This window comes from Rattus norvegicus, chromosome 7, assembly GCF_021556685.1.
Source record: "Rattus norvegicus strain SHRSP/BbbUtx chromosome 7, alternate assembly SHRSP_T2T, whole genome shotgun sequence".
Classification (NCBI taxonomy): Eukaryota; Metazoa; Chordata; class Mammalia; order Rodentia; family Muridae; genus Rattus; species Rattus norvegicus.
The window spans coordinates 96,613,318-96,632,730 of record NC_141540.1 but is presented as its reverse complement, the minus strand read 5'-3'; the positions used below and the strand labels follow the sequence as shown (position 1 = coordinate 96,632,730).

Here is a 19,413-nt window from a genome sequence, read left to right as displayed (position 1 = left end):
ATTTTATACAATTGATTTTTTTATATTTCTATTTATTAATCCTCGATCTAGAGGATTGACAATTGTAGGCACAAGGAAAATTCTGCAATTAAAGGCCAGATTTTACAATAGACTTAAGTATGTGTTGATTAACATGAGTTTTACAATCACTGTGTAATTTAGCAAAAATGCGCCAAGAAGGAAATAGGAAGAATTCATCAACAGAAGTTTCCATGTTAGGGCAGGGCTTTCTGATAGCCACAGCAAAAGCCAGAGGGTTGAAAGAATGTAATAACCCCAAGACTAACATTATTAACACTCAGAAATACCAAATCATAAACATGGTTTAAATACCTAACGTCAAAGGGACTTAAGGAGCAGGGCAAGGAATTCGGTGCTGCCTACTTGGATGGTCAGCCGTCAGTGGAGCCGATTGTCATTGGCGTTTCAGGGTCCATTGATGTGTCTCATGAAGTTGGCACAGGTCTGATGTGAGAAAGGTTGATAAAAAGTTCCTCTCTGCTTCCAAAGAGCAGGAGAGGTCCAGGGTACCTGGATACAGGGCTTTTCCTGCAGTCAGCTTTCATGCCAAGTCCTTTTTCACCATTTTCCTATTCTTCAAGGGAGACTACTTAATCCTACCTAATCTTGAGATTTTAGTTATCATATTTAAAAGACCTTTATACTACTGTATTAGCCTTTAATGGAGGTGGGCCACATACGTTTCCCTTACTTTTTTGGGTGCCAACTTCTTATATTTTTATGGAATGGCAAGTACTTATTTTATAAGAAGATGAAGGATAATATTATATACATAGATACATAAGATTCCCATTAGTTCTAATGTAGGATCTATTTAGTGAAAAAAATCAGTTATGGTATAAAATGATGGCTGGACAAAGAGACAAAGGATGTTCTCCAAGGTGGAGTAAATCTTAGAAAAGAGCCAAAGCTTTAGTTAATTGTCAATTTATTAAATAAATCGGAATATCTATTCATTAAGATGTTTGCTGATACAGAGGCCATGACGGAGTGCTGCTCATGGCTTCCTCAGCCTGTCTTACAGAACCCAGGATCACTAGTCCAGAGATGGCACCACTCATGATGGGCTGAACCCTCCCTCTGTCACTAACTGAGACATGCCTTTCAGCTAGATCTCATGGAGGTGGTTTCTCAACTGACGTTCCTCCCTCTCTCATAAGTTGTCACGTTACACAGAACCAGCCAGTCACAATGTAACCATTCTCCCTCTCTGTAAACTGTGTAATGATGGCCTACAGGAGGCTAGTCATAAAGTAATGCTACCATCTTTAAAGGTAATAGGACAGTAGAGATTTTTGTTTGGTGGTGGTGTTTTGTAAGACATAACAGATGAACTAGGCTTAAAACAAAACAGATCTCTACAGTACCTTCTGCCCAGCATCACCACCCTTCCACATTAGAGCTAGGCTCCATCCATCGCGCTGCATGTGCCTTCCTCTCTATGCTACAGTTGACTGTGCTATTTAGCCACCTTTTCGTAAGCAGAGGGGGTTAGGACCACATTCAGGCAGGGGCAAGGCTAAGTACCAGAAATCTGGCTATACTGAGAGGAAAACCTTCAGAGCGCAGAAGACCCAGAGGGGTCTGCAGCCAACCTGGGCAGGGTGGGGTCTGGGTTGGATAGAAGCCTGTTTAACACAGTGTCAGCTTTCCAAGACAGACATTAAGGCTTCATGTCAGCCTAAGTCTGAGTGCCTGCAGAGAGATAGCATTTCTCTACTCTGCCCAAGACATCTGGACAGAGAGGGCCAAGTAGTTTTGCAGCTTCCTCTGCTGCTGTTTGGGGCTTCACCTTGGAAGAATGTGAGTCTCAGATGGGCACCAGTAAAACAGATGGTCAGCTACAGCGGAGGGCCAGTTTTTACTAGGCTAACAGCCAGCAAGCTTCAGTGTATGTTTTTTACATGAAGGAAGCATTAATAGGGCCCCTGAAGAGACAAGCATTTGTAGCCGGGCCATTTGGATGACAAGGAACTCTTTGATTTCAGATGAGCCTCTAGTTCTAGATTTAATTGCTTTTGCTACCTTCAGGCTTCCATTCCATATTAAAACCTATTAAAGCCTCACAGACAGTGGCTTTGAGAAGATGGGTGAGTGGTGGGGTACACCTGTGCTTCACAGGCTCCCAGAACTGTGCCCCAGCACCTCAGACTGCATTAAATCCATGCAAATGGGTGCTTTGAAATTGTGATGCCCTTTGGCTTCTGCAGCAATCACAGAACTGAGAGGAGTCCAGCCCTTTAGAGGGAATTCAAATCCGCATAATCCAAATAAAATATTTGGATAACTTGTTAAAGGAATATTACCGGCGATTTTCCCCATTAGTGCACTGTTAGCCACATGGGGTGGAGGCAGAGCCAGGAAATCATGCAGAAATGTGAATGCGGGTATTCTTCAGAAAGTTGACCTGGAAGTCTAAACTCCAAGAGTGCTGAATAAGCAAGTCCATACGCCAGCCTGTGCTATGCTGCCTTTGCTGTCAGCCATCCAGGCTACGCTTGTGTCCCAGCAGTCAGCACCCAGAGCAGCCTGTGAGGTGAGCCTGAGATGCATATGTAAGCGAAGCATCATCCCCCCACCCCGCACCCACTGTGGAGCCCACTCCGATGAAGGAAGGCAGGAAAAATACGATCATAATATGGAAGTTAAACCTAAGCCATGTATAGTTACTTAGTAGTAGTATATACACAGACTTCATGTGAGGTCCCTCACCTGTTCACACAGTAATCCTACAAAATCCTACACCCCAAAGCAATTTTTTTATTCATGTATGCATAAGAGACAAATGGAGTTCTGCTGACTGTGACTGGGCTCAGTGGGGCACTATTGCACCATTTAGCTTAACTCCAAGTCTTGTCCAAGTGTCCCTGGTTATCCTGGCGTCACTCAGGGAAAAGCAGGAAGGCACGTGAGCAAGTCTCGATGGGCAAGCTTGTCAAACCGCTGCTGCATTCCATGGACGAGCAGGCACGGGCTGGTGTGAGTAAAGTCACGGACTTGGGAGGTCTTCTCATGGAATGAAAGGAATGGAAGGGCTGCATGTTTTATATTTTGTTTACCCAAAATGAAATAACAAGAGAGCTAAGAATGTCACAAGTAAAGCCTATTACAATGCAGGAAAAGATTTGAGCAAAAGCTTCAAGGAGGAGCATTATCTTGGAAAAGAGAATTGGAGGCGTACAGGAGTGGCTAGTGCAAGCAACCTAGGGCGGGAACATATCCAGCGTCTTCAGAGAACTGCACATAGACCAGAGGTTAGAATGGTCAGCCATGGGGCGAGTAGTAGCCATAGAGTTGAGATAAGGAGTGTTGTAAAGCCATGTAAGAACTTTAAGGCTTTGAAAAGACAAGAGAGGACTTACCTTGGAAAGATAGTAATGGCTGAAGGATCAATCATTGACTAGAGGGAAGCAAGAACAGAAGCAGAGAGACTAGTCAGAAGTGAAGAAGCCGTCTTGTGCCAAGGTAGCAGCAAGGATAGTGGGAGAAGAGACTGGGTCGAATGTGCTAGGTTAGACCAGTAAGACTTCTGACAGGTTAAGGAATGAGAAAGATAAGATGACTGTCCACATCGATCTACCTTCATCCTCTCAGTACCCAATAGCTCCTCTAGAGCTCCTTCCATAGTATACCCACTAGCAGGAAATAAGGAGGAGAAGGAAACAGTTTGATCAGACCCTACTAGCAGGGGCCCAGACAAAGTGTGTCAACAGGATCTCCCCACACATAGCATTACATACGATGTACTGTGCCTGAATTTGAAGTGGTGCCGGCTCCAATCCTGAAGGTAACTGGGCAGCCAGAAGCCAAAGGCAGAAGCAGCCTCATCCACTTACTCAAAAGTAGCCTGTATCATCAGCTTAGAGTTGGCGCCATGTACAGACGGACTGTACAGTGCAGCTCAATTAAGATGTGTGTGGAGTGTGTGTGTGTGTGTGTGTGTGTGTGTGTGTGTGTAGTGTGTGTGTGTGTGTGTGTGTGTAGTGTGTGTGTGTGTAGTGTGTGAGTGTGTGTGTGTGTATGTGTGTGTAGTGTGTGAGTGTGTGTGTGTGTATGTGTGTGTGTGTGTGGGTGTGGTGTGTGTGTGTGTGTAGTGTGTGTGTGTAGTGTGTGAGTGTGTGTGTGTGTAGTGTGTGTGTGTGTAGTGTGTGAGTGTGTGTGTGTATGTGTGTGTAGTGTGTGAGTGTGTGTGTGTATGTGTGTGTGTAGTGTGTGAGTGTGTGTGTGTGTATGTGTGTGTGTAGTGTGTGTGTAGTGTGTGAGTGTGTGTGTGTATGTGTGTAGTGTGTGTGTGTGTAGTGTGTGTGTGTGTAGTGTGTGTGTGTGTGTATGTGTGTGTGTAGTGTGTGAGTGTGTGTGTGTGTATGTGTGTGTAGTGTGTGTGTAGTGTGTGTGTGTGTGTGTGTGTGTAGTGCACCAGTACAAATCTATCAATGCTGCCCCATCCTAACAAAGTGAACTCAGAAGTATTGTCTGCACATTTTCCATAAACACATTCATCTATAAGCACTACAGAGAACAGAAGATAAGAAACTTTTTGCCCTCAAAGACAGTTCCCAAAGCACATAGGACTATTGACTTGAAACCAGAAATTGAAAGTTTTAAGTAAGCACCACTGTGAATTATAAGTTCACGAATATTAGTTCTGTGATCCAGATCCACCAGTGCTGAAGTAACCTATTTGTTCAGTGAGTTATCAGGAGACCTCTACTGAAAGAATCTAGTATGTTATTTAAATTATTATGATCATTTGGACATTGAGGGCAGGAAACATTGGATTGAACAGACATCATGCTGAGGAGGTGTCTCTGAGGCCCGGCCTGCCTCAGATTTTACAAGATAAAGTGACGGGGACTCATTTTACAGCACTTTTTAAAATGCTAGAACACTAAAATTGTGCCCTTCGGTTTGCTCATGGCAGGTCAAGCCTAGTTCATAAGTTATTTTGGAGATTCCCAGTTCCTTATGCCACCGTGTGTACAAGTCCATGAGTCAATCTGTTACATAGGTTGAGAACCACTGCACTCAGCGAAGTCCTCTCCCTTCTGTGGTTGCTTATTTTGCTGATAGGGACTTCTTGGTCCCCATTATAAGCTTCTCTACTCTTCTTGCCCCTTAAATGCCAAGATCCCTCAGATTCTACACTGGTCCTACATAGACTCTCCTTGGTCAGTTACCTTTAAACACTCATTATTAGTTCTTATTGTATAATGAAGTCTATAACTTCAGATCTGAACAAATCACTCTCCTGAGATACAGGCTTGTTTTTCCACTAGACTTTTCTAATTGAGATTTCCTAAGCCTCTCAAATAAGGTGTCATATAAGAAACTCAACCTTCATCTCCATTTGTGTCTCCTGTTTGTCATTTGCATGTGTCAGAAATTTGGAGGACTCATTAAATTGATCCTGCATTCAGCATCTGCCACATTCAACACTATAAGTCATCTGTTTCTGACGACAAGTCACCATGAGTTTAGCATCTTAAAGCAACACGTATTTCCTATCTCTCCAGTGTTGTGGGTGGGTATCTGGGCCTAGTTAGCAGAGTCCTTTAAGGATCCATGAAGACTATGTATTGACCCACTTAAACTCACTCTGGTTGATGGTAAAAACCATTCAGGAGCACCAACATTCTATCCTATGGTTCCACCCTTCTACATGCTCTCGATGTTCTCTGTACTCATTGCAAATGGGAAAGCGACAGGTGGCAACCATGTGACACTTTTTAACTTTCTTCATTTGGAAACCACTTTATTAGCAATAACATGCCTTGTAGCCATACAGAAACAGTCTGGAAAGTGACGATCTAATTTGTATCTTAAAAGCAGAGAAAATAAATTTAGCCGTGTCCAGCTCGTCTCGGACATGGAGCCAATAGACGGTGGTTTACTACCAGCATGGGGATATTATACCTAGCATGTGCTAAGTTAGGGTGATGGGAACTCCAGATACATTGAGTTGAGGAAAGAATGCAAGGCCAGCAGCTGCGAAGCTGGCGTGTTCCAAGGAGAACAGAACAGGTGATGCTTTCCAAGCACGTCTGCTCTAGCCTCAGTCAGTGACTGTCTGGGTAGCGCAAGTGTAACTATGGAGCCGGAAGTGGAGCTCAGGGGTAGCTAGGCCTCATCACTCTAGAGTACGTGCGGCCCTGGCATCACAGAAATACCATAAATCTACAAACTGCAGTCTTTCTACCAGCAATATCCTTTTTCAGTTGTCTGGAAGGGTGACAACCAAAGCTCCCGGCCTGCATGCTAGGGGGGATGGATGGCCCAGTGAATCAACTGTTCTCCCTTTCAAGCCTCAAGCCTTGAAAACCGTCATCAGCCGGTATACATGCAGTTCCCTCTGACACCGCCTCCAGATGTGGACAGCAGCTGTTTCAGAGGAGCAAACTTCCCCCAAGCTAGAGAGTAGCATCGCTACTTCATGCTGAGCATTTGAACTGCACCCAGCTTTTGAGCTTTACTGTGGCTCCTAGTCTCCAAAGTTGGGGCTGTCTGCTTTGGAGAAAAACATACACTTGAGTGGACCAGACATAGACCCTGCCGTGACCTTCCAGGAATCCTGCAGGCACATGGTGACCGGAGGTTTCACGGTGGCGCTTCTACTTGTCCTTCCCAAGTCTGGTCAGTGGAGTGTTTATAAAAGAAACTTTATATGTGAAGTTCACACTGCCTCCAAACTTCCCAGCTCTTAGGCAGGATGGAAAGGTGTGCACGAAAAAAGGGAGAAGGGGAAGTGTGAACATTCGATAAACCTGATTTTCTTGACTATGTGCATTCAAATACCAGCCATTTTTTTTTTTGATAGTGAAAGCCACGTTGGTTGTTTAGGATATCAAATTTAGAATACAGTCAGAATATTATCTTATTAAAAGTCACTGAACCGGGGCCAGTTGACTGCTGAAAACTGAAGACAAATATGTTTATTGATTTATATTTCTATTTCTGCCTTACTTATTTGTATTTAAAAAAGCCATTCAGTGCTCATTATAGACCTTAAAATACTTTTATTGTGAAGATTTCATTATAAAACTTCTTTTTTCATTAGGTGAATAACATGCACTTTTACTATATTGGTCATGAATATTTTTTAATCAACAAGAAAAAAAAGAAATTAAAAAGAACAGAAAAACACAGTGATTCATACTACCATATGTTTTTTATTACACAATGAAATACAAAGAAAGATCAAGTTATGAGTATATTCGCAAACACTGCCAATCCTGGGAGAGTACTGAATCTGCTGCCCCTTTCTGTGTTTAAGATATTGCTTTCCCACATCTTTCTAAATACCAGTGGGTTGTCTTTTTTTCCTCCCTCAGTTCCACTTTTAATGAGAATATTAAATACATTATTTTGTGAAGTTGAGTTGTGTTATGAAATCTTTAGTGATCTTCTTTTTTTCTAATAATGCCTTAAGGTTCTCAGAGCACAAACCTGTTACAAAATATTTTTCAAACAATACAGAAATAACTAAATAGAACACATAAAGCATTTTTAAAAAGAAGTATTTCCTTCGTGGTGCCAAACTCATAAAAATCACAGCCACTCAAGCAGTAAGCAAGCTGAACACTTGGTAGTTTTTTAAAATCTCAATTTTTCAATATGCATGGGTGAAAATAATTAAGAAATTAATATATCTCTAATTAATAATTAGATGATGGAAAACCATTATAAATATATTTGTGTACTTATTTTTTTGCACAGGGTGTCCTACAAGGATAGCAATTCTCTAAACTGAGTTGAACCCTTCCTTCCCTTATTGTTTCCAGTACCACATCAATCAACAGCTATGAATCAGCAGCCATGCTTTCTGAAACCAAATATTTTGGTTATACCTTGGAAACCTCCACTCTTCACTCGATTGTCACTTCTTGGTGGGAACGGGCCCAAGAGATTCAACCCCAGACTGTCTGTGAGAGCCTATTGACCCACCCTAGCCAGCCATCCCATTTCTCCCTCTAATAATTATGTGCCTCCTCTGCAAAGATCAAGAACCTCAGGGATAACATTGGGTTTAAACAGATTCCTCGACTTCCTCACATTTCTGCCTCTATCTGAAATTACGATTCACCCAGATTCTCCATCTTGAAATCCTGAAGAAGCCATCCTTGCTTTCTTAGTGTCTCTACCACATATCCCATCAGGCATCGCATTCTACCCATAATCCTTTTCAGACTGTCCACAGAACAGCCATTTCCTCTTATGCCCTCAACACTGCACTGCTAGTGTGAATGCTCTTATCACTGAAATATAGTAGGAGGCAGCATAGTCTATAGAGGGAAGGACTCATAATCTATAGAAACAAATCAGTCAATATTAAAAACCCCTGCTTTGCCTCTTCTTGTTTCTGTGAAGATTCAAATGTGTGCCTTAACTTTCTGTTTTCTAACACTTTCTATGATGGAAATGCTTACCTTGACATTTAGAAATCAACCTTCCGCAATGTGCCCAGAATCTAAGGTCACAGGGAAGTTCCTCACTGAATGTTCCTCCCCACCCCAGTCAATACTATACATCCCTCAAACTGCTCCAAATAGCTCCAATCAGACAGTTTACTCCTTGGCTTAAAACTATTCACTGGCAGAATTTGTGTTACCCCTAGGTAAAAATCTGAGCAATTTTAGCATAATTGGGTCCAAGTTCTCTTACTCAGTAGCACGCCAACAAGGCTGAGTGCACAGCAGATGTTAGTTAAAATTTGATGGCTGGAATGTACATGCATGAAGAGATAAACACACACACACACAAATGAATAAACTTAAGATAAGATTTAAATATTTCAGTCACATCCTGAAATGTTTAATAAACTTGAATTTGCAAGCTGCTACAGAAGCATTAATATTTCTTGTCTCCTATATTTTCTGCCTCATGCCTAAAGAAAAGTTTTCCTGCTATAAGTATAGGGTGAAGTTGAACAAATGTAACCCCAGAATGAGATGCTTCTGAGAAATATCTCACAAATATTTATGGAGCCATTTTCAGCTGACAAACAGAGATGTGATAAAGATTGTATACTGTATGAGATGAGATATTAAGAATTGCCCAGAAAATGGGATCTGTTGCAGTGAACACCAAGGGAAGACATTGCATAAGAGAGCCTTGGGTAGAGGTTGAGAATGGGTCTCAACAGGATATTTAACCCCAGGGTGACGCAGGGGGCTTCCCAATGGAAGGCATAGTATGCCAAAGATAGAGTAAAGAGAGAACATGAATGATTGGATTTGCAATTTCATTTATAGACTGTGATTGTAATTGCAAAATCTTAGGTTGAGAGGTACATGTGAATATAATTCTTAAACAAATATGAATAATTGCTTGAAAATTTGTGTCTGCACAAAAGAAAAAATTCCTGCGGTGTTCACATGCATTCTTCCTACCTCACGAAACAGCTTTCAGTCCGAGGGCTGATAAATCTTAAATGTTTCTCTCTGCTCTTGATTTGTGTGCCAAGCTTCAATTTGCCTACTTAACTCCTGACAAGTCAAATGTATCTCCTAAAATGAACTGTCCGGTCTCTCTGCTTCAAATCTTCAATCTTCTGGTTCACAAAGTTCCCTCATTCACTCTGTTAAACAACAATTAACAATTTAACTCTGTTAAAAAACGCCAATACGGGGCTGTCCTAGAATGACTTTCTCCATGTTCACGGATGTTGATTAGTGATCCAACAGCTTGGATGGTCCTCTACTGTCTGTCAGTGGCCACTGCAATGGTTTAAGGATTAGTTTCTTGTTTGCTGTGACCCCATTCCATTCTTCTCCATGGAATGCTTTCAAATGGTTAAGTCTCAACTGGTTCTAACTCACTGCCTTTGGTCCTTAACTATATGTGATGTGATGTGATGTGATGTGATGTGATGTGATGTGATGTGATGTGATGTGACGTGACGTGACGTGACGTTGTGTGTGTGTGTGTGTGTTTAAGATAGTGGGGGACGGCATACATTAATTCTCAACTCAAGACAGCTGAAGGGGAATTCTTGGTAACTCACCAGTCTTGGAACCTTCATATTATTGAGTTTCATTTCCACTATTTCTGTTTTTGCCATCTTAAGAATTACCAACCTACAAATCCACAGTAGTGTCTACAGTTAGAAGGGCATCATACCTTCTGTCAGAATGCCTGGATGTAAATTCTATCTGTAGGTCTTAGAGTCAGTGAGCTAGGTTTTCTGCGCTTTTGCATCTTCATTGGGAAAAATCAAGATACTTGTGAACTAGCTTTTGTGTTTCCATGAAGTTCAAAGAAATTACAGTTGAAGTGGCAGTTTTTAGTGCGCCTTGCATCCTGGGACTCTTCTGCTTTGTTAGCAAATACTTGTCTTAAGTCTGTGACACATAAATAGAAACAGTGTGTATTGCTTCTGACAGAAGCTCAGAGGGGAGTCTAAATGCCATTTTTCTACTGCCACAACAACCGCAGACGTGCATGTTAGAACTAGAAATGTTGAATATTGAAGCAGAGCAGAATCCTAGAACAAGATATACCAGGCAGCTGCCCTGACTGTATGAACAAGAAAGGACCATTCATCAGTCTAAGTTCCCTCTAGGCTCTCCTTTGCCATTCATCACCACACAGAACACGCTAGAAGGCTAAGAGCTTATATCTCTGACTGAACGCCTAGATTTGAAATGTCATTCTGTATGTTCAGTTACTAATTTCTTTGTGCCTAGCCCAACTTTACAATGTACACAACTTTCTTAGGGTAGGACTTTATTTGCCCTATATTAACTTAAAATACACTAGACCATGTAGTTTCCCCCTTTGACAATGTCTTCATTGATTCTAGTAAAATTTAAACAAATCTAAGTCATTAAGTGCATGCTTTGGTCTCCAGGTTTATCTTGTTCCCTCTTCCATGAGCTCCTTATCAAGGCGACTCCTCTCACATGACAAGCAGCTTCCTGAAAGAGGGCACTGAACTTAGGGCTTCGCTCTCCTCCAGCTTTCTGCTTATCTCCACTGATTTGTCAGAGGCCTTCTATGTGCACCCAATTTGCACCTCCCCTTCCCTTCCTCACTCCTGTCCCAGCATTTTTTTCTGTCTCCACATCACTTGAGGTTGAATTCATTTACTGCTCTGGGTCTTTCTCCATAGGGAAGGAAAGGATGTGCCATGAAGACAGAGTTCACATCTCCCTTGTTCTTGTTTTCATCCCCAGACCTAAAACAGCAATGTTAGGGGCATGGAAAGATGAAGCTAGAAAGAAAAGGCAAAGAAGAAAGAGGGAACAAGGTCATCCTGGAGTTCTCGAAAGAAACAGAGACTCTAATAAATATGATGAAAAGTCTGACGAGTTATGTTTTCCCTCATGATAGGATGGCCTGTTATTTCAGAAAATGGTGTAGACCTATGAAGAGAGAAGTGCATGCCTGCCAAGATAAACGAGTCAGTGAGAATGCTCTTGAGAGTCAGCTTGTGTCATAGGCAGTGTGTTATAAACACACACATCCAGAGTCTGAGTTACACTTTTTATTCTGAACATTTCACTCAATAAAAAGTCGATACTCGGGGTCCAAATGACGACACACGCTAAGCTAATGAGACTTTGCTGTTGCTAAGTGAACATATTCAAGTCATCAAAATCAAAGCCAGGTTAGTGTGTGTGTGTGTGTGTGTGTGTGTGTGTGTGTGTGTGTGTGTGCAAGTCAAGACTGCTGTGAATAGATTAGAGACTATAATGGCTTCATCTTTTGTAAAAGCTTAAAGTCTTTGAAGTAACACAGTATTAGACCATTTGTTCTTACCTAACTCACCTAATACATACAGACTATCCATTTTGATAGTCATTAAATGTCCCAGACAGAGGAACCTGACAGAGGACTGCTATAGAGCAATGTATCACCCCACTTGCTTAAATTGGAGGAGTTCTCCCAGGGGATCCTAGGTCTAACTATGTGGATTCTCCTTGCACTATAGAGTAATTCCTATTCCTTACTGGTCCTGTTTTTCTATGGTAAATTTCAGTTGAGACTTAAAGGATTACAGGCTACATGCTCACTGGCTTCCTTCATTACACCAGGAAGCTATTTTCCTGGGTCAACAAAGGCACCCACATTGATGATGCTGGTTGAATCTTTTGTGAGCAAGATTTCTTCTCTCTAGTAACAAAAACCAAGGCAGTAATGAGATCTGCAGAGGGATGTAGAGCAAGAAAATGTTGTGACTCAACACACATGCGGCTTCTTCTGCGCCTTCTCCTGACTCAGACAGAATCTAAGTTAGGTTGTAAATGAAGCCACCCAACTTTCTTAAAATGGTTGTTAGCAGGGACAGACAACTGAGGAGTGAGGGCTCACAGAAAATATGGCTTTGATTCCTTCCTAACTCCAACCAGCAAATAGAACAAAACAGGATCCTAGTCAGACCTAGGTCCCTAGGAGAACTCTTCCAACTTAAGTGCCTGGGAAGATAACACATTGCTCCCTAATAGTCCTCTTTTAGGTTTCTCAGTCTGGACATTTAAACAGTGCCTATTGAGATGGATAGTCTGCATGCCTTATATGAGTTAGGGGAGAGCAAATAGTCTAATAAGGAATAAATAATAGAATTCAACTATTTTCAATAGATTTTTCCCTTTGAAATAAAAACAAAAGTTCTAGTTTAAGGTCTAGAGTCTATGGGATTCAATTTAATTTCCTCTTTATCACCTAAAGCAGAGGATCTCAACCTGTGAGCTGTGATTCCTTTCGGTGTCCAATGACCCTTACACAGAAGTCACCTAAGACCATCTGCAAACACATTTCCAAACACAGGTAGCAAAACTCCAGTTAAAAAGCAGCAAAGAAAATAATAATATGATTGGGGGATCTCTACAACCCGAGGAGCTGTACTAAAGGGTTTCAGGATTGGGAGAGTGAGCACCATTGCCTTAGAGGTTTCTAGGAATGTCTTAGTACAGACAGGAATGGCACAGGCGCTCTTCGGCTCACCACTGTCTTATTGAGTAAACTTGGTAGATGATATTAAATGTGATAAATGATACTAAAATGATGCTAGGGTCTTTGTGTGACGTCCATTAGTTCTGGTCATCTTTCTACCCCACTGAGGATAGAGGGATGAAGGAGTAAGAGGTAGAATGCTTAGCTGTAGGAACACAGCTGCTCCTTTTCAGGTAGACAGGCAACTAAGACCACAAAGGCTGAAGGTGGCGTTCAGAAGTACAGGAAAAAGAATCCACACATGGTGTTTTAAGTTTTTATTTGCTTATAAAAAAAGAATAAAAACGAGTCTTCAAAAAACATATCTGCATTTACAAAGCAATCCCTGTAGTCAAGGAGAGGCAAGCCCTGAAACACACTTCTGGACAAATGATTTGTCAAAAAATGGGTCTCTTCTGCATTGAAATTGGTAGGAAGTCATTATTTTATACGAATCAAAACTGCCGGAAAACAGATTCTATAGTTTTTTTTAATTGCCAAATCTAGAAAGGCTACACTCTAGCTCTTATTCCGAATACCTGTGAAACCAGTTACTGAGTAATCTATGAATTGGAAAGATCGGGTTAGACACGAAGGAGGTAGTTTCCTCAGTGACGGTGTTACTTAATTACCATAAAGCTCATAGCCACGGGTATGGGGTCAGTGGCATAAACAGGGAGTCTCTGAATTCGCTCTTCTGTTGTTTGGGCCCCCAATTCCCTCTGATATAACCACACTTCTCTCACTTATCTTACAACTTGAAATGATGTAACAGAGAAGCTCCAGGGTTCAGTGTATCCTTCTTTGGAAGGAGACCAAATTATCTGGTGTGCGGTCAAAACAGTGTCACAGAAAAAGGTGGTTTAAAAACACAATTTCTTGAAACAGTAATATTGACTTAGCCACAGAGGAAATAGACCCCATAACATCAGCCCTGCCTCCCTCTGCAAAGTAGAGTACAAACCACGTGACAACATTTGCTAAGTGAAGCTCCAGAAGAGGGCTTGCCCCTGCTCTTCCAATGTCTCCTGAGGTCATCAGATGCCTGCGCTCCACAGATCCAAGGCCTCCTGCTCGTCCTGGACCGGTGTGAACTCGGGTTGATCTGGATGGGACACTAAAGAGGAAAAGTGGGGGTGGGGGCTTGATGGGACCCAGGAACCATAAGTGGATAATCTCCCCTATCTGAGTCCTTAGGGACACAAATTTGGTCAATAAACCATGGGTGTGTGAGGAGAAAGCACTCACTGTCCAGCCCACCATGCGGCTTCCCCATGAGGCTTTATAGTTAGTAAGAGGAGGAAGAGAAGGGACAATCTAGACAACGGAGTTAGAAAACTGGAACCATGACAATCGCTTAAATACCAGATGTATTTATTACAAAAGAAACCCTGAAATGCAGTAGAATCGTAGAAGAAAATAGAAAATTAAAAAACAATCTCTTTACAAGTCCATCACCAGGAGAGAGTGGAAAAGGGAGGGAGGCGGAGCAAAAGAGCCAGGAGGAAAATGCTCATCATAATGAGTGGGATAGGAAAGAGACTCGTACAGTTAGTTAACCATTACAGAGACTCCGTCCAGAGGCGTTTGGGATAAAGTCTTGGTGCGCAATCACAGACCTCCATTCTGACTGGCCGGGAAGTCAGCTCTACTACAGCTGTCTCATGTTACTTTGTTACACTGTGATTTTATCACTCCAGCATGTCTGGAGCGGGGTAGGCAGGGGACTTGAAAGTCTGAGACAGCAAAGCAGGTGAGGCAGGAAAGAGGTGACCGTGATCAGAGGCAGGAGCTTAGTAGTGGTGGTGAACCAGTTCTGTATCCATAGCCAAATGCCCAGGCCAATGCAACCAACGGCAGGACTGGCACTTCAGTGCTGGTAATCATTGTACGGGATGACATCTTAAGGGACAGGGGACAGATTTGAGAGGACAGGGAGGGAAAGGATGAACAGAAAAAAAATACATCAACAAAACTTTGACCATTTTCTCTGGCAACGACGGTTAAAATTCTCTTAAAAAGGAAAGAGGCACATTTCCGATTAACCTCCTGACAGACCTATAGCTGTCTCTGAACCTCTCTCTGGATGATTCAGAAAGTCCCCAGGGTGAGCAGGCAGACTGCCTCCATGTGTGGGAAGCTTCATCTCTCAAAATCTCAGCCTATCACTTAGTGATGAGGTAAAAACAGTGTGACAACTTTTATCTTAAGACCTTTCTTGTCACGTGGTGGGCAGATGTCACCTGAAGGAATCTGGGGGAGGGGTGTTGCTTACTATGGGGGAGATCTAAAACTGAGAATGAAACCTCACAGGATGTCATGGCCCCACCATAACAGGAACAGTCCGGACGATATTTAAATGTTAAACCGTACGTGACAAGTGGCCCAGTAGGAGGCCAAGTCTCTGTGGGTCGCCACTTGACAATGTTCTACCACTATGCTATTTCCCCAGCCCAGGAATCAACATTTGGAAGCAAATAAAACATGGCTGCAGTGTTAAGTCTCTCCTAAGGGATGTGAATAGATTGTGCAGTAATTTACATTCTACAGAAGATGATGAAAAGGAGTGGGGGGTTCAGGCTCTGCTGCCCTCCCTAACTGTTTAATTTTCAACCCCCCACCACACACAGGTTAGTAGTAACCATTGTATAACTGTGCAAAGCCCTCAAAACTCTGACACTTACCTCCAACGCCGTAAGCAGAACACGAGGATGGGTCACAATATCCAGGCTGGCCAGAAGGACCCTGTGGCCCAGGTACTCCCAGGTGGCCTGGGGGACCCCTTGGTCCAGGAGAGCCAGGTGGCCCAGGACTGCCAGGACGACTTTCCCCTGAAGGTCCTGTGAAGCAACCAAAGGCAAAGAGTTTGTTATTTACAACAATGGAGTGAGTTTGGAGATCACCGTGAGGTACATTAACTTTAGAAGAAGCAACCTTGTGTGTCTCAACAATGAGGGGATTCAGCTGTTCTATTTGCTGTGTTCTTTTCCTGAGAGGCCCTGGGCTTGTACCAGAGTCATGTGCTCTCCTCAGAGACAATGCTTGTAATCAGCTCCAGAATTAGGAGCAAAATTAGGAGAATTCTTTGTGTCCTCTTGAGCATTAAGGGACAAGGAGGAGGCCCTTCTCAAAACCCTCATTTTCTCAGTGGAGCTCTTGTTTTCTAACAGAACCCAATATAAGGGCCAGCACACATGTGCACACACACAAATATATTCAGATCACAACCTCATAAGGCTAAAATTGTCGTGTAAATTAGTACCGGCTTATGATTTCAACTAATTAAATTAGTCAAGGTCTAAAAACGTAATCCGGGAAGAGACAAATGAGAAGTAGTTTAAAATTGGACCCAGTGCATTGGTCTCTATTTCCCTAGGCCATCTTACATCAATTAAGAACTATGAGTGGAAATAAGGGGTGATTAAAAATGTTTTTGAATTCAAGAAATGTGTTGGGTTAGTGGTTTGGTTTGGTTTGGTTTGGTTTTTTTGCATGCCTATTGAATTTTAGGCCTGGCTGTTCTTAGATTAAAAGGCATTCTTCAACTAGAAATAAAGTCACTCAAGTACACAGAGAAAGTAAGGGGCTCCTGAAGCCTCGCTCCTCACTGAGGACTTATTGGCAACTGATGGCTGTGGTGAGAGGAGACATCAGTTTGCTTCTTTGTTTTATCAGGAAAGCAGCTCTCGAAAGACTACTGCCTCTGAGCACATATAGGGAGCGCTAAGTAGACCTGGTAGCTTTTTTAAAAAATGAGCATGCGACGTTAGAAGGAAAAAGTGGTTTGGTGGGGGCAGATGAGCAGAAATCTCAGAGGGAATGGAGATGAATTTGATCGAGACAAATTATGTGTGTGTATGAAATATTCCAACCATAGAAAGTTAAATTCCACTAATGAGCATTGAAATGAAATATAGACACAAGTAGCACTTGCTGTTTGAGGAATGTGGAGTCTACATGTACATTTAGTTTCAGTCGGTCAGTTCTCGCAAACCACCCTAACTATGCACCACGTGATAGCAGTTCTTCACACAACCTCTAGGAGAAGTATTTACATCAAGATGGACCTATAGCTTTGGAGCTACAGCTTAGAGCTGTATTCCAAAACCATTGTTGGCCTGGGGAAAAACAGTCTATAAGCATTTGTCTCAATAAGGCTAAGAGGAGTACTGTGAATACAACAGGACACAAGCTCATGTTTCCGGTGACAACTCGGCTCATCTGGAGATAATTTGAAAAACATGATATTGTAACCAAGACTCAAAACTTCCACAAAGCTCATTTGGCAAGACAACCACAGCAGGAACTACCAATGTTCTTCAAACTCCCCTGTGCTTCTCTCGATTTCATGCCTCCTTTCCAGTTCAGATGAGGCTGTGTGGCTAGTTCCAGCCAGAGGAGTATGACTGGATAGAAGACATCACCATATTTAGGAGATGAGATTAGTGGGCCTTCCACATCTTTTTCTTGGAGGGTCCACAACTCATGAGCAACATCATCTGGTTAAACATGGGAGAGTGTTCACCTTAAACACATGCACATATGCAAGTAGGAAGTAACACTTCCTTGGGCCACCAAGCACTTGGAATTTACCTGTTACTATAACCTCATTTAATGCATTCAAGCAAAACAAACCCAAATGTGTTGTAACCTTTGAGGCTGACATAACGGGTGACCTGTAACCAGTGCACTGGCCTTGCAATAAAACACATGAAAAATATAGTTATTCCAGTTGACCCGAGGATGTAATATGACTATTCTCTGACCTATGAAGTGATCATAAAGATTTATGCCTTATAATTTGTTAGGTGGAAAGATTTACCTGCTGGCCCAGGTGGACCTCTTGGGCCTTGAGTTCCAATGCCTGGGTTTCCTTTATCTCCTTTGACACCAGTTAGACCTATTTCAAAAAAAGGGGGAGAGGGGTTGTCTTCAGATTTAAATCTTAGAATTCCCAGTTTTATATGTTACAAGGGTACTTTTCTGGTGAGGACAATGAAGACAGTTTAAGGTTACAGGTATGATAAGATTTCAGGTTAGATTCTGACACAGTGAGCTTTTACAAAATCACATTCCAGAGGATCGGCATTGCAGCCATACTTTTTCATCCTTTCCTCCTTCCTACTTCAGTCTGCCAGGACCAGGCCTGCCATTGCACACAGCAGACACTCAGTGTATGCAGTTGGCAGTCCACAAGTAGCACAATAAGAGTCACAAGTGGACATGACTAACATTTTCCTTTGGGTCCACCCCATAATTACATTCACAAGAGGCATGAATTATAATTAAACAACAAAGTTCTGAAGTACATGACTTTCCATTAAGTAGTTGGAAGCTTCAAGAAATCCCGTGTTTGATTTGGCTGATTCGGTCCCATAAACGTCTAAGCCTATTTGAGTTTCTTTTCCACGGAGCAGACCTCTTATTCCAAATAATTTACAGTACTTTTCTGAGACAGGTTCTCATATGACTGGCCTTGAACTCACTCTGTAGATGAGGCTGGCCATGAACACACAGAGATCTGCTTGCCTCTACCTCCTGAGTACTGGGGTTAAAAGTGTACACTACCACACCTGCCTCAATTTTCAGTATCCACACAATTCTACAGGTAAAAAATCATCACAGTCAATATACTCTGACACATCCATATCCAATCATATTCTACAGCAAGAGCACTGGACGGGTGACAGCGCCTTTAGATGGACAGGCCTCAATCCAAGACACATTAGTATTATATTAGAAGCAGGTCCATAGCTTCCATAACAGTGTCTCTGCTACACGGTGTTCAGATACAACAATGCTCAGAAAGATTGGAGTGCAAAACAGCATCTCCCTTTAACAACACTTAAGGTCTAATTGACAGAGCCTGGAGGGAAATGTCAGTAAATTAGAATAGCAAATGTGATAGGTAGTAGTACTATAAAGGATTTACAAGTTCAAACTATAATAACGTCTTCTTAGCATAAATGTAATGCGTATTCACCATAGGCAAATTTGAAATAATAATCAAGAATACTGGCAGCTGGAAATAATGTTTTGACACCTTAGCTTCTAAGTTACAAAATGGAAAGTGTTTGGTGTAGTATTTGTTCTGGAAATAATGGCTAAGGAGGGAAGCAGCTAGGGATGAACAGTTTTTAAATAATGCAGTATAATGCATGGCTACGCAGGTTGGCTATATTCTGTAATCCTAGTAATCATCTCCTGGGGTCTAAATACCATAGTATCTCTGACATAAAGAGCTCTCCTTTCTGGGTAGCAATCATCTAATGAGCCAACTACTGTAGCATTCACAGCACCCATTCCTACCGCACACAGCCTTGGTGGTGCTAAGTGATCCCTATAACAGACAGCGTCTCTATCATTGCCCTCACTGACCACCGTCCAACCCATGCCAATATGCAGACATCTGATTGTGATCTCCCTTTGAGAAGCTCACAGGGAGGTAAAGATTTCTGGAAG

General features: G+C 42.2%; 1 protein-coding gene across 4 annotated transcripts in view; it reads right to left on the bottom strand.

Moving 5' to 3' along the window:
- Positions 1-13,214: 13,214 nt before the first annotated feature.
- The window catches only part of Col14a1 (collagen type XIV alpha 1 chain), a 215,166-nt gene continuing 208,967 nt past the window's right edge, over positions 13,215-19,413 (bottom strand). For 2 of the 4 annotated variants that reach the window (XM_087557373.1, XM_087557374.1), the window contains exons 46-48: positions 17,774-17,851; positions 15,636-15,791; positions 13,215-14,853 (exon numbers count right to left, since the gene is read on the bottom strand). In XM_087557373.1, coding sequence (XP_087413499.1) covers positions 14,822-14,853; positions 15,636-15,791; positions 17,774-17,851 — 266 coding nt within the window. In that variant the 3' untranslated portion in view covers positions 13,215-14,821. 4 annotated transcript variants of the gene reach the window in all.